Raw genomic sequence first — 14,889 nt, 5'->3', positions numbered from 1 at the left:
GGGTCTTAGCACCTCGAGAACACATGGCAAGCCAACCCAGGACGGATAGGATGATGAACAGATTGAACAGATTACTGAACAGACTACATCTCTTCAAGCCGAAAAGAGCCTGTACAGTCAAGAGTAAGGTGAGCCATACTGTTCTGCCCAAGAGAAGAGTGGAGTAAAGGGGATAGAAAATAAGATAGATTTGAGGCAGACTGCAGCTGCCCTAGCCGATAGAAAAGAAGGGACAGAGAGGGAGAACAGTATGGCAGAAGGGGACTATATATTTTTGGCAACTTTTCAGGGAAAAATAATTTTAGAGTACAGATTTGGAAAAAAAGGCAAGAAATCCCAAAAATTAGCAAACTCTGAGAGTCTTCCAGGCCCGATAGCATGACAGAGGGCCTTGCCATCTGGGGATAGGGAAGGAAATGATTGGAGAACCCCCATGCAAAATGTTGGGGTAACCCCCACAGAAATTATTGGGGTACCCCATGAGATACCAGGAAAATACCTGAGAAGAGGAGATACCGGGGAAGGACACCCGAGAGAGAGGATATGCCCATTTGCCTAGCGTTTAAAGACGGCTGGAAGGAGTTTTGCACCCAGAGCCCAGTTAATGGGGTGATTAGGAGACCAAGAGAATTTAAAGATTCCTTGAAAGGGGTGAACTCGCGTTTTTTAAAGAAACGCACATATGTAGGTGCAGGAGTGTACCTTCAGAGGCAGGTGACACTAGGAAGTGCACTTGAATGTAGCCGGCCATGTGTGTGTCTGATTTGTTATATGTTATGACTGTTCATTTTGTCGTGTTTTATGGCGTAACTGTCCGTGTGCACTGTAAAATATTGGGAATAATATAAAAATGGTATTTTCAAGCTAATTTTAAAACCTGGCTTTCAGCCAAAATTTGAAAAATGCCAAAAAATTACAAAAATGTAGTAGATCAGATGCTATGACTTAAGGCACACAAATTTGTGGTGATTTCACTTTAAAAAAATCAAACAATTATGAGATAAGTGAAAAAAAGCTGTTTGCACTTGTAGCCAGTGCAGAGAATTGAAACTAGCAACTATAGAGTTAAGATGTCCTAGTACTATGCAAGATAATTAATGAATTGCGTCGGGAACGATAAAATTCCGCGCTCAAATGACTGAGTTACAGTGATTTATAGAAGTGCTGTTGTCGCGCATTTAAGCACCCTGGAGAAAGGAATGCACCGTGCAGGAGGGCTTTTTAACTGTGTGTGGTAGAAAAACTCCAGTTGAAATTATAGTAATTTATGACCTAAGAAATGAACTGTGATCCTGTGGGATGCGCAAGACAATTGGTTATTAGACAAGAAATAAGTTAATGATTTTCAAGGTAAAAGCAGAGCATGGTGAAATGCTAGTCTAGGTTTTATTTGTGTTTCAGTTCAGAAAAGTGTTGACACGGATGTCTCTCTGAAGTGAAACAAGCTGTGTTTTTGTTGGAATGTTCTGTTTGGGGCTTGTGTGCTGTGGTTTAAAAGATAGTATTTTTTTTCTCTCAGCTGAATATTTAAGTGGGACGGCTTATGTTTCATTATGACTCGTAGTGGTCATTTATAGTAGGGTGGTAAACTAGATACATTAGTTTAAAATGTGTGGTAAAAAGACACATTAAAAAGAACAAAGATGGCATGTCATGTTATTTGACAGTCATATAGTGCCTTACATATCAGCAGTATTACTTTAAAGCACTGATAGGTTGAACACCCAGTCGAGAGAGACAGCATTGCATGATGGATGGGTGTATCAGCTAGATGTACAGCTGGTGTAATTGTTAGATGAAGGCAATTTAGTAATCTGGAAAATGATCAAGCGAGTTGTGTTTTATACATTGCATTTATTATGAAAATAAAGTGCATTACATAAAAAATGAATTTGTTGCAGAGGACAAGTGAGTTTACATGTAGGCTCAGCAATACGTAAACACAGGATACACAGAGGTACCTGGGAATAAAAGTTGTCAACCTGCAAAACAGAAAAATGAATGTGTTTTCACAGTAGGACAGCCCCAGAGGATGACCAGGTGTGTTATGGCAAGAAAGAACGATTTTGGTCTAATGATAGACATTGGGACTGTGTATCCATGGAGCAAAGACAGCTTTTAAGATTACAGATGTGGCATTGGTAGCAGTCTTTGGGGAGAATGTGTTAGCTGTGGTGTAATTTCAATAAGCACTTTCCAGTGGCAGTTACTTAAATATAAAGGCACACATCAGCCCAGGAGCATTGTGGCGCACATACAAAGGATTCAATGGTACAAGCACAGGAATACATTGAACAAGAGAAGAATTGGCACATGCATGGCATTGTCATAGCCAGCATAGCTATTCATCACAATAAGATCATGAAGAGGCTTGGTTTAACATGAATGTTTTCAGCATTTTGAGGAAAGCAATGTAAGCTTCCTTCATTTCCTAGTGCTGGTGGGAGAGCATTCCAGTTTTTATGAGCCGGATGGCTAGAGCTGGGCCACCCAGTTGTGGATTTGTAAAGGCAGACATATATATTGGACTGATCAGGAGGTTCTGATGGACTAACAAGAGTGATTCACTCTAAGTATGAAAGGGCGTGGACAAAAAGGCATCTTTTGTGTGATGGCCATAAGTTTAAAAAAGGAATGCATTTATTTACTGATAGCCAGTGCGCTTTTTTCCTGGCATATGAGAGATTTCTGTATGGGAATATTCAGTATTGCCTAGAGGCATTATTCTGTGTGATATATATGTTTATTGAGGAGTTATCCATGAGTGCCCAGAGAAGGGGCATTGTAGTGATCCAGTATTAGTGTCTACTGTAGTTTTGGCAAGGAATGAGCAATTCCTAGTAGAAAGGAAAGGCTTAAATGCATGAATAACTCTTTATTTATTAGAATTTATAGAGCACACAAAAGCCCTTAGGCATCGTGGTGCTGTTACAAAGAAGAGGCTTGCAGATTACAAGGAAAATGGCATACATAAGTGGTTGCATGCCACAGCTTCGCCTGTAGTTATAGGACAAATAAATACATACTGTAGTTGCAATGGATGAGCTGCATGTTTAGCTTACATTGGATAGAGTAGAAATTGAGTAAACGCATGGCATAGAGGTTAATTAAGCAGCAGGGGAATACGTATAGATACTGCTGGGGGACCTAATTAGGGGTAGTTTTGAGGATTTTGGCGAACAAATGAGGAGGGATGGTTCTGCTCTAAGTTTGCTAGGGAAAGCATCCCATGGTTTGGGAACATTGTGGGGGGAGGCCTAGACCTCCGGCATTAGCTCATTTGGTTAGTGAAACTTGCAGGTGAGTGACATGATGACTTCCTTTTGGGTCAGGTTGAACTGACTCTATTAACAGCATCAGTTAGATATACTGGTGCTGTGTGAGACATATATTTATGCGTGATGGTTAGGATCTTGAAATTAACTGTTCCTTCACGGGTAGCCAGTGAGCAGCTCGCCTGGCGTGAGTAATGTATATCCTTTTGAGAATACTGAGAGTTGCACACAGCATCACTCTGTACTTTTTAGAGCCAGTGAAAATGTTTTGCTAGGATGCCTGCAAGGATGGCAGTGTAGTAGTCCAATTTAACTCTGATAATGACACAAGAAATGAATAAACAGTTTTGTGGGGAAAGGAAATGGCTGCCGGCATTGGTGAATGTGGTAATGAAGCAGAAGCAATGGCACCCAAATGATAAGTGCAACAGGGGGGGGGCGCTGTTGAGCGCCGAACAAGATGGGCGCTTGATTGTGACTCTCCGCGGCTGGCAGGTCACAGAATCCGATTTGCGGCACCTTTCTGCACCGATACCCGACTTCGGAGGGCACGACTCCACAGCTGCTGATCCGGGCTACACTCGGCCCGAATCCCGACACGGAACGGGGCTGGGAGCCCTAAGATCCCGACGTCTCTCCGCCCCTCCCCACCAGTGAGGCAGCTTCGCGCCAGTACCCTGCTCAGTTGTGGAACGCGCCGGACTCCCCTGCTCACCGGCGCCACTACTCGCTCCGGTGTGGGCCTCCACCCACCCCTGCCGAGGCTCGTTCCTCAGGAAGGCCTCTCCCGGAGCCCTGATCCGGCGTTCACCAGCCGCGGAGGGGCGGCATACACGACCGTGGCTGCAGCGCGACTTTTCCGGATTTGGGATCCTGCTTGCTGGCTGCTGGGGGTCCCCCCCTCACGGACACTTGGCGGAGAGGTCGAGCTGCGGCGCACCCCATCACACCTGGTGCCGCGCTCCCCCGCGCTCCCACCCACCCCTGCCGAGGCTTGCAGTTCGGGGGGGCCTCCTCCGGAGTCCCTGATCCGGCGTCCTTCTCCAGCCGCGGAGGGGCGGCATATACTGCTGCGACACGATTCGGCTGCTACCGCCTGGCCCTTCCTGGCTCACAATCCTGTTTGCCTGCTGCTGGGGGTCCCCCCCCCTCAAGGATACTTGGCGGAGGGGTCGAGCTGCGGCGCACCCCATCACACCTGGTGCCGCGCTCCCCCGACATACACCGCAGGGCCCCGGGCCCAATAAGGTACGTGGTACATGGAGGGGGGGTGCCGCCTGGCTCCGCGACCCGTATGCCCGCCTCCGTAACATAGAGGCACACTTTGGCCGCCGGCACTCGTACCCGATGCAGATAGCTCTGCCCTGGAGCTGCATCACCCTGGTATCCCCCCACTCCGGAATTGTCTTGGGGGGCTCTGGGCCACGCTAGCCACCTACACCTCACCTACCTTGAGGGGCCTCGGGGGTCTGTCACCTCACATTGCTGCTCTTGAGCCTCAGCCTGTCCAATCCATCGGTGGGACACGGGGCCGGTTGGTGCTTCCCCTTGTCCCTCCTGCAGGCACGCCTGGACTATCACACGGCAGCCACCGCACACCAACTTTTAGCCTCTGAGCTACATCTGAACTCTCCGGACTGCACCTCCCGCGCTGCCGTGGGCTGGCTATACCCCCACGGACTTCGTTGGCAGCAACGGGCCACACATATGCGGGTCCACAGCCACTGACCCCCCCCCCCGGGGGACTACCTGTTCCACATCATCCCTGCACCCTGCCCTGTGTGTTTCACGGCCCGAGGTCCCCACACCTCTCTCTTGAGCCGCTGGTATTCCCCCCCCTTACTCCATTGGAACTTCAACATCATCAGGATGACCAAGAGGGCCGCAAGGAAACAGAGCTCCATCAATATGTTTGCGGAGACGCCGGTGAGATCGCCAGAGGAAACCACCGTGCAGGCTCCCACAGCGTCATCATCCGCCACAGCCCCGGAGTCCCAAAACATGATGGACTTTATTCGGGAGGACTTCACCACACTTCACTCCAAACTAGATGACATGAACGGCACTATATCCTCTATCAAAGCCCATATTGAGAGGACGGATAGCCGGGTGGCGGAGGTTGAGACGAGGGTGGGCTCTGCTGAGGATGCATTGGGTGCCCTGCGCTCTGAAGTCGCTGCTCTTTCCAACCGAGTCCTTGACGTGGAGAAGAAGAATGAGGATTTGGAATCCCGATCAAGACGCAATAACCTCCGTATTATCGGCGTCCCCGAGAACGAGGTTCACGAATCAATGGAGGACTTCGTCGAACACACACTACTGATGCTCCTCGACTCACCCAAACTCTCCCCGCAATTCTCTATAGAGCGTGCACACCGAGCCCTAACGGCTAAACCCAAGCCGGCGCTCCTCCTCGGCCCATCATAGCCCGGGTGCTGAATTTTCGGGACCGCGATGCCCTCCTCAGAGCCGCGAGACTCAAGGGTGAGCTCTTACTGGATGGCGCGAGGATCCATCTTTATCCGGACTTCTCAAAGCCGTCCAGCGTGAACGCAAGACCCTCCTGGCGGTTAAGCATAGGCTGCGTGATCACTCAGTTAAATACGCCATGCTCTACCCCGCCAAGCTCCGCATAGAACACGCCAACCGGGTGTTCTTTTTCACTCTTCCAGAAGAAGCCTCCAAGTTCCTGGACGAACATTTCCCAGGTTGATCCCCCCCCCCTTGTTCAAGGCTCTGCAGCTACCCTTCAGCCCGTTCGGGGAGGGCCCATGCCCGGCCACCTTCCTGCGCTGGAGCCACACTGGGTTTCTACTCTGCAACCTGTTTAGTTTGTTCACTGTTATGAATAGGTGCCACGTCAACATGTGCAACATCTCCGCCCAAGTTACGTGCAAGCTCTTACTACTGGCACCCTTTTACGTCATTTGGACCTGCCGCGGCCCGGAGAGACGCGGCCAATCCGGCCCACAGGTGTAACGCTCACCTGATTCCCGTAGAGGCGCCGGTCTTGACTGGGCGTATACCGTATCTTCAAAGGTGATGTGTAACACACGGCTGGCTCTTTGGGCTGGACCTCTGTGCACTGTATGTCTGACTCGAAGGGTAAGATGTCTGCAGATAGAAAATATGGGATTAAGGAACTGGGTTATTGAATGAATGTCTCTCTCTTCTTCCCTTTCTCTTCTCCTGTAGAACCCCAAAGGTTAACGCTCTCACCTTAGGTAAGTGAACGCTGTGCTCTCCATCTGCCTCGGGGCAGGGTGCTGTAACCAGTTTCTTCACTGGATAAGGGGAGCAGGCCTCTTGACTTCAGAGGACTGCTGTCCGTCGTTTACTGCACGAACGGTAAGTTTCGAGTAATTCTAATGTCTTTAAAGTCTTTAGTAATGATGTCTCTTGTTTTGCAGGGTTCCGGCGATGGCTGATGACGGGCTGAAGTGAGTTGAAGATGGAGCCCGTGTGATGAATAGAAGCGCCGGGGGATTTTAATACAATTTTCGATGTGGCCCTCGACAGATCGGGGTCCAAACCTCGTCAACTCTCTAGAGCAGCCTACACAGCACTATCATCCCTGCCCCGGCTTGCCATGGTTGATGCATGGAGGTTATTTTACCCAGATTCCCGCGTTTACTCTTTCTACTCCTCGGTCCACGATTCTTATTCCCGTATTGACAGATGGTTGATCTCCAACGCACTAGTTAAGAATGTCATACAGTTAATGATTCTCCCCAGGACCCTGTCTGACCACTCTCCCGTGACTATCACCATAGACTGGGGACCAGATCCCGGCCGCACCCGACGTTGGAGGCTGAAGCCTCTCTGCCTTCTAGACCCGGAGTTTTGTTCTGAACTTGAGCTATCTATCGAGGAGTTCTTCGATATAAACACAGGCTCGGTGACATCGCAGGCCATTCTGTGGGAGTCTTTCAAGGTCTACATCAGAGGGATAGCGCTATCGAAGGAGAACGGTGTCCTTGGGTCGATCCGCAGGGACCTCGCCGAGAGTGAATCTAAATTATCGATCCTTGAGGCTAAATGTTCACTTCACTCCACTCCGGGAGCCCTGGCGGACATCGGGGTTGAGTTGGATACGTTCCGATCCCTTGCCGAGCGCGAACAAAAATTTCTGGATAATCCCGGCATGGCGAGAAAATACGGGAGGGTGAACGTCCGGGCCGATTTCTGGCAAGACTTATTCGTCACGAGATGGGGTCCCCGCATATACTTGGGATTGAGAGATCGGAAGGCTCTATGGCTGTCACCTCACAGGACATCAATACAGAATTCTTCATGTTTTATGAAACCCTATATTCCAACTCTGATGAGGTGCCGGCGGTGGAGATTGACTCCTTTCTCGATACCCTTCCTTTGTCGACTCTCACTCCGGAAGCTGCGGGTCTCCTTGATTCCCCACTTACGCTTGAGGAGCTCTCTGATGCGATTGACTCCTTATCCTCGGGGAGGGCCCCTGGCTCGGATGGTATCCCAGCTGAATTTTATAAACGCTATAAATCACTATTGCTCCCTCACCTGATGGGTCTCTGGGAGGAATCGGTTGAAGCCGGTGTATTTCCCCCTTCACTTCGCGAAGCCACAATTACGGTATTACTTAAATCAGGCAAACCCTCCTCACAATGCGGATCGTACCGCCCGCTCTCACTTATAAATTGCAATGTCAAAATATATGCGAAGGCACTAGCACTCCGGTTGGCTCCCTTCTTGCCTTCCATCATCCATCCGGATCAAGGGGGCTTTATCCCTGGTCGCTCTACCTTTCTGAACCTTAGGCACCTCTTTAATATAATTAATAGAATAAATCCCGAGACACATGCAGTGGCGGCCACACTTGACATGCAAAAAGCGTTTGATTCAGTTTCGTGGAGGTATTTGTGACGGGTCCTTGAGAGCTGTAAATTTGGTCCCTCTTTTCTCTCCTGGGTTAAATTGCTCTACTCTGATCCTGTGGCTAGGGTTTGCACCGGCGACCGTTGCTCCCCCCTCTTTAGAATCACCAGGGGGACGAGACAGGGATGCCCCTTCTCTCCCTTGATCTTTGCCATAGCAATAGAGCCCTTCGCTGATATGCTCCGCCAATTTCATGCTCATAGAGGACTCCGTACGGCAGGCCAGGCAGACGTAGTCTCCCTATACGCCGATGATGCTCTGCTGTTTATACGCTCTCCCTCCATCAACTTACCCCCAATGCTGGAAGACGTCATACATTTTGGCCGAATCTCGGGCCTTAAGGTGAACTGCTCGAAATCTATACTCTTCCCTCTTACAGAATGCACTCCCCCCCCCCCCCCTCCGGACACTCAGGGGTTCACATGGGCCCAGTCTACTTTCACCTACCTGGGGATTGAGATAACGCGCCATCGAGCGCTGACTTTCAATGAGAACTACCAAAAGTATCTCACACATTTGTCCTCTATGGTTCTAGTCTGGGGCAAACTCCCGATATCCCTCGCAGGCAGGATAGGTCTACTGAAAATGGTAGTGTTGCCCCAGTTACTCTACAAGTTTACCAACATCCCCCTGTGGCCAGGGGTGGGTTTCTTCCGGGAACTGACCCGCATGGCCAATTCCTTCCTCTGGCATTCGGGTGCAGTCCGCCTCAAACTGGATACCTTGTCTACCCCCATGGCTTATGGGGGCTTCGGTGCCCCGGATTTTCTTAAATACTGGCTGATATCCCAAATCCAATATACATCCCATTGGTTCAACACGACGGACCCCCCCCCCCCACATGTTAGACTCGAGAAACTTGCGGTCAGCGACCGTGACATTTGCTCACTAGTGATACAACCCGCCCCTCTGGCACTGGACTCACAGAACCCGGTCGCCTGCACATCCCTGGCATTGTCAAAAACATGGAAATTGTCCGGCACTGCTCACACCTTTCATGGTAACCTCCCTCTCTGGAACTTCCTGCCGGGGGTCCCTTGGGTGCCACCGGCCATGGTCCGACGCTGGGCCGAGGCGGGATACGAGTTGCTGCGCGATGTGTTTGATCAAGGTGTATTTGTAGAATGGCCCGACCTCCCACTGCCCTTAAGGGGAGGCCAGTGTATATGGCTCCAATACTCATCCCTTCGCAGGACCCTCAAGCGTAACTATCCGACCTTCCCGGCCATGCCGCCGGACGACCCCCTCATTGAGGAACTCACCTCCCCCTCACCCACTAGAGGTAAAATATCTAGACTATACACTATGCTGCAGTTCAGATCCATTCCGGAATTCACTAAATTGAGGCGGGCGTGGGAGGTGGACCTTGGTGTCGAAATGTCCGATGAGCGCTGGGCGCATCTGTGTGAACGCACACACCGGGTGTCCTTCAACTCCCGCTTCAAACTGATTCAGTTTAAGGTCCTACATAGATTCCACTTCTCCCCGATCAGATTACACCGCATGTTCAGTGATCACCCCTCTAGTTGCCCTAGGTGCGGCATAGATGCTGCCGATTACATCCACATGATTTGGTCCTGCTCCCATCTCTCACAGTTTTGGGAGGCAGTCTGCTCGTCGGTGTCTGCTATGCTAGACCATCTCATCAGCCCCTCCCCGGTGGTTGTCTCTTCCATGACCTCCCGGGCCTCCCCCGGGACTCCAAAAAACTAGCTAGTCTCTGCATGCTCCTCGCTGTACGATCCATCCTATTGTGCTGGCTTCGCCCCTCGCCTCCCACGCACGCCCAATGGCTAAGAGCGGTCACGTGGGCCTCAGACTCCGAGGAAGCCTGGTCTCATCTACAACCCACCCACTCCAGGCCCAGGAACATCTGGCTCAGATTCCGTTCTTATATGTCAGACCTGAATACGACACCGGCCACATCTCCTCCAACTACCTCCCCCCACCGACCCGAGCTCTCGCCCACATCATAGTTTTCTGACATACTGCTCATGTTATAAAAGTCCCCAATGGCTGTGTTTCTTTGCAATGTAACCCTTGTTTGCCTATACTGTGTATTTTTGTATTCATATTGTACTTGCCTGGCGTTGTCCGCCTGTTTTTTGCTGCCATGCTAAATGAATAAAAAAGTTTAAAAAAAAAAATAAGTGCAACAGAACAGATTGTAGCATGTAACCTGGCATGACATGGACAAGGGTGAGTGGAGGAACACTCCTAAGGGTTGTTTTACAGCTGCAGAATAGTGTTAGGATTGAAGGAGGTATTGGTGAACGTCATGAGATGTGGAGCAAGTGATTTACACAGGTTTTTTAAACTAAAGTGCGGGCAGAGGCAGGCATCGCCTTTGCAGCTGAATGGTCTAATGTGATTGATGTCCTCTATTATTTTTGACTTAGAAACTTGAAGGGGGTTATTGGGTCCTTTGTGACCTGTTTTGGGGGAGTTTTGAGGAAATCATAATGTACTGAATGGGGGTTTTTGGGGTGCTCCTAAAAGTCCTTTTTCAGGGGCTCCACCTTGTGTGATGGGACAGCCAGAATGGTGTTATACCAGGGTTGTTAGTTTACAATGTTTGATGCCTTGGCAGCTGGCGTGGAGAAAGCTCTTTGAAAAATAGTGAAAAGCTTTTTGATTCAGGACTAACAGTAGAGAGCCTAGTATTATAGGATTCAGATGGTTGAAAAAAGGATTGAAAGACAAAGCATGAAAGCATGATGATGGTGTTTAGGTTACCAAGGAAAGCATGTTTGTGTATTTGGGACAAGCATAATTTTGAAGGCATGAAAACGGCAGAAGGCCAATGAGATTGTTTGTGTGAAAATTAAAGGATTTTATTATTGTGGCAGCATGTTGATAATATCCAGCTGTGTGACCTTGTGGAGAAATGATGAAAATATTTTATAAATTCAGGCGCAGGCCATGAACAAGAGGAAGAGACAGATGACCTCCAGGAAAATAGAGGCAGCCATAGCGCATGGCAAATGATTAAGAAGCAAACAGAATGAAATAAGAATCATGAAGGACAGTAATGGTTCAGATAATAGATTTAGGTTAAACATCATAGTTGACTATACAGCCTTACAGGACTTAATGGAGAATGAAATGGTACTTTCCTTACAGCATCACGCAGAAAAAGAAAGTGTGTTTTAGTATACATGAAAAAAATTAAATAAATGCTCAAAAGGATTAAAAACATTAGGGAGACTTTGGGCCTCTGTTACATAGGATCAGAAAAAATAAATCGGGAAAAGATGAAAATGATCATCTTAAATAAAAAATGAATAAAAGAAAAATTGAGGAAGGGAACAATTGGGCAAATGAATAAAAGGATAGGGAATAAACTCAAAAGCATACAACGGACAAAACAAAAAAAAAAATCAAAAAATTGGAAAACAAATAGCACTTATGAGGTTTCCTGGCCAACAGTAAAAAAGAAGCGTAAGACAATAAAAAACATCATTGACCATGAAGACAGAGAAAAGGAGTATGGGTGACCAAAAATTGTGTTCACCAAACAAGGGACATTACACACAAAGCCATTTTAAGAAAATATAGTGAGGTAAGTAAAAAAACAATTTTTTGGGCGCATGTAACAATTTTGATTTATTTCACAGATAGAAGTTATGGACCTTTGCGTGGAAGCACGTGAAATGTCTGCATGGCCTTAATTAGGGAGAAAAAGAAAAAGTTAAGTACTAGTTCATGCTAAAAGGGTGTGGACACACAATTGATCAGCATCAAAAGTAGGAAGATCCAGGTGAGTAACAGGAAAAGAGGTAGTAAGAGACACAATGTCTTCAGCTGTTTTTCCCAAGATAGGTACAATCAGGTGTGGAAAGAGTAGAAAATAGATGACAACATGGCCATTTCAGACATCCACAGAAAACAGAAGTTAAATTGAAGGCGAGTAATTATTTTTGTGTTCATAATGCCAAAAAAGGTTGATGTGATAGGGGAATGCAATTATTAGAAGAGGCAAACATTGTTATGTACGATAAAAAATGGAGAGACATAGTAAGAATTGGTGCCCTAGTCTCGAAAAACAGGGGTAGACTAGATTAAGTTAGGCAGGGACGGTGTGCAGCGAAACACCTCTGTTTTGTCTCCATAGGATAAATGCAAAGCACAAGCAAAGCCCATGGTCCAACCAAGGCCAGAATAAAAAAGGAAGAATGGCTGCTAATAAGCAAGTATTTACTGCTGAGCTGAGGAAGCACTTGCAGCTAACCAGGAAGCACCTACAGCTAACCAGGAAGCACGTGCAGCTAAGCTGAGCAAGGAACCAAGCCTAAACTAAGTATCCTGCAGGGTGATTGGAAAATGGTTGTTTATGTGCACCAACAAATAGGGGAGAATGATCCAGAAAGTATTTTGATAGCAGGAAAGGGTTGAAGTTAGAAAGAAACCTGACCCCTTACCAGTACCCAAATGACTTTTGTTCCTATTTTAACTTTCTACAGACAACAGGGATCCCCAAGGACGATTCTGTCATCTACTACGGACGCGCCTAGAAGACCAGAAAGAAGACTTGTTTCTTTCATTGTTATTTTTGTTTCCTTAGGGTTACATGTGTCACCCTCAAGCGAAAAATGTGTCCCATGAAGGACAAAATAATATTTTTTAAAACAAACTCAGGTTCTAGCCGGCTGATCCAGAGTGAAAGATGGGGGTGGAATTTGTTTAGGAGGCAGGAATGATCCATTAAAAAGAAATGTTTAAATAAAAATGTCTTGTAGGTTTTCTAGGAGGTAGGGTATTTGAGCTGGAGTTTGAATCAGAGGGGTTTTTAAAGAAATAGTTTGATAGGGAATGTGGCAAATAAAAGAGACATGTTTATTTTACAAAAGAAACTCATTCAGTTTTATATTACAGGTATACGTGTCGAGGGACCTGTATGCCTCAGGAAATTAACGTAGAACCGTGTGAGGAAAGAGGGAGGTCATAGAGAAACCCAGTGGAAACCCGACAAAAGATGATTGTCTGAGTTGTGTCTGCAAAAGACTCCCCCAACCCTGTGTCCCCATGCTGAAACATCCCCTCTTTTGGACTCATTTGAACAATGTATTTATTGAAAGAGAGACACTCGAGAAAAAGTGAACTCTGTGACAAAGGAAAAAAGACAATGGACTCCTGGTCTAAGCATCAAAGAACCTGGGAGACTGACTGTGAAAACAGCTCAAAAGAAAGGACAAAGTCAACATGACACAGACGGTCCACCGATGCCAAACTAAGATGAGTAAAGTGGACGATATGGAAGAAGAAAATGGGTGGAACAAGAGGGGAAGGATACAGTTTGAAAACATTGTATAAATATGCCTGGGCAGAAGAAATCAAGGAGCAATTGTATTTCATTGGGGTGGGAGTTGCAGACAAGATATGACATATGAAAAGACAATGGGCTAATGGGTTATCTCAAAGCTTGACCAACCTCTCGAGTCTCACAATGGCTGTGCAATTATCTAAGGCACACAGTTAGTTTAAGGTAAATTGAGAAAGGAAGGTGGGGCATAGATGAAAGAAGACAAAAGAAGTTTAGAGATACACGCATGTTTTGTTTTAATAATAATATGTTACTATTTGACAAATTGTAGAATTGTGATAGAATATTTTTTAGATAAGTATCAAGGAGGATGGACATGAATATGGTTGAAAGTAATTGTTTTAGCAACCAAGAACTTTCAAGACGGGGGAGTGTAATGGATGGGCCAAAATGAAGATGAGGTACCAGCAACTGAATGCAGTAAGGGACAGCCCCCCCCACTTAAAGCTAGGCAGAGAAATTCGTATGGAATGATTTTTGTATTGTAAATGTGTGAAAATAGAACTCCTAAGGTTAAAAGACATTAGTATTTTAAATGGTGTTATGTTTATAAAGTCGAAAATGCTGTTATCATGGTTTAGTAAGCAGGCAAGGTACAGAATGAACATTATAAAAAATTGAGTAGGAAAATGATTACTTTTTTTACTATACCCAGACAGAAAAGAACACTACCATCTGTTTAACTGACAATGTCTTTAACTGAGTAAAAATAATGCTTTAAATGAAGACGCCTTCTGCAGACAGTGGCAGCATAAGTCAGCCCTGGGGTTGAACAATTCAAGGCCACAGTGCCCTGCAGAAACCAGATAAGCATTCTGAAACCAGACAGTTAATGAGCCTATGTCTGAGTTTCTCGCCTAGCAACACAGCTGCGTGACCATATTTGGGTAATGTGGCCGGGAAAATCCTAGAATAGGTGCCAGAATGTATTTCAATTTGAAGGTTTAAACAGATAAGAATTAATTGCCAGGTGCGCAAGTATAGTCAGCCAAGAGTTTTGCCTGGACATGTTTAGAAAAGGGAGAGGGTTCGAGTCTTTTGCTCTGAAAAGTATAAAAGGAATCTCCGTTTTCAGAAGGGCACAGCGGTTTGTGTACTTGACAACGATGCTGTTTGTGTCAGTCTGGCGTGAAATAAAACCTGATGAACCTGACTGTCTCCTGCCTGCTGCCTGCAGTACTTTTGTTGAAATGCCGGAGAGTCCCAGAGAGCACCAGAGGGTCCCAGAGAGTCCCAGAATGTCCAGGAGAGCTGGTCAGAGCAAAAGGGGTGCAGGAAAGCACAATCGGGGTCTTAGCACCTCGAGAACACCTCCTCCCAAGGTACTATAAACTGCGCTCCCTTGAAAATTGCTTCTTGCCACAAGATTTCTCATCTTCTGTC

At 46.9% G+C, this 14,889-nt stretch overlaps 1 protein-coding gene across 2 annotated transcripts in view; it reads left to right on the top strand.

Annotated features, from left to right (window-relative positions):
* Positions 1-14,664, top strand: part of SPRTN (SprT-like N-terminal domain) — a 349,183-nt gene extending 334,519 nt beyond the window's left edge. Inside the window, exon 6 of one of the 2 annotated variants that reach the window (XM_069606943.1) lies at positions 12,647-14,664. In XM_069606943.1, coding sequence (XP_069463044.1) covers positions 12,647-12,788 — 142 coding nt within the window. In that variant the 3' untranslated portion in view covers positions 12,789-14,664. Of the gene's footprint in view, positions 1-12,297 lie in introns of both variants that reach the window. The other variant, XM_069606942.1, reaches the window with a different exon arrangement.
* The last annotated feature ends 225 nt before the right edge of the window (positions 14,665-14,889 follow it).

Source organism: Ambystoma mexicanum, chromosome 4p (assembly GCF_040938575.1).
Source record: "Ambystoma mexicanum isolate Mex_15411 chromosome 4p, UKY_AmexF1_1, whole genome shotgun sequence".
NCBI classification, from domain to species: domain Eukaryota; kingdom Metazoa; phylum Chordata; class Amphibia; order Caudata; family Ambystomatidae; genus Ambystoma; species Ambystoma mexicanum.
This window is presented reverse-complemented; position numbering and strand designations above follow the sequence as displayed.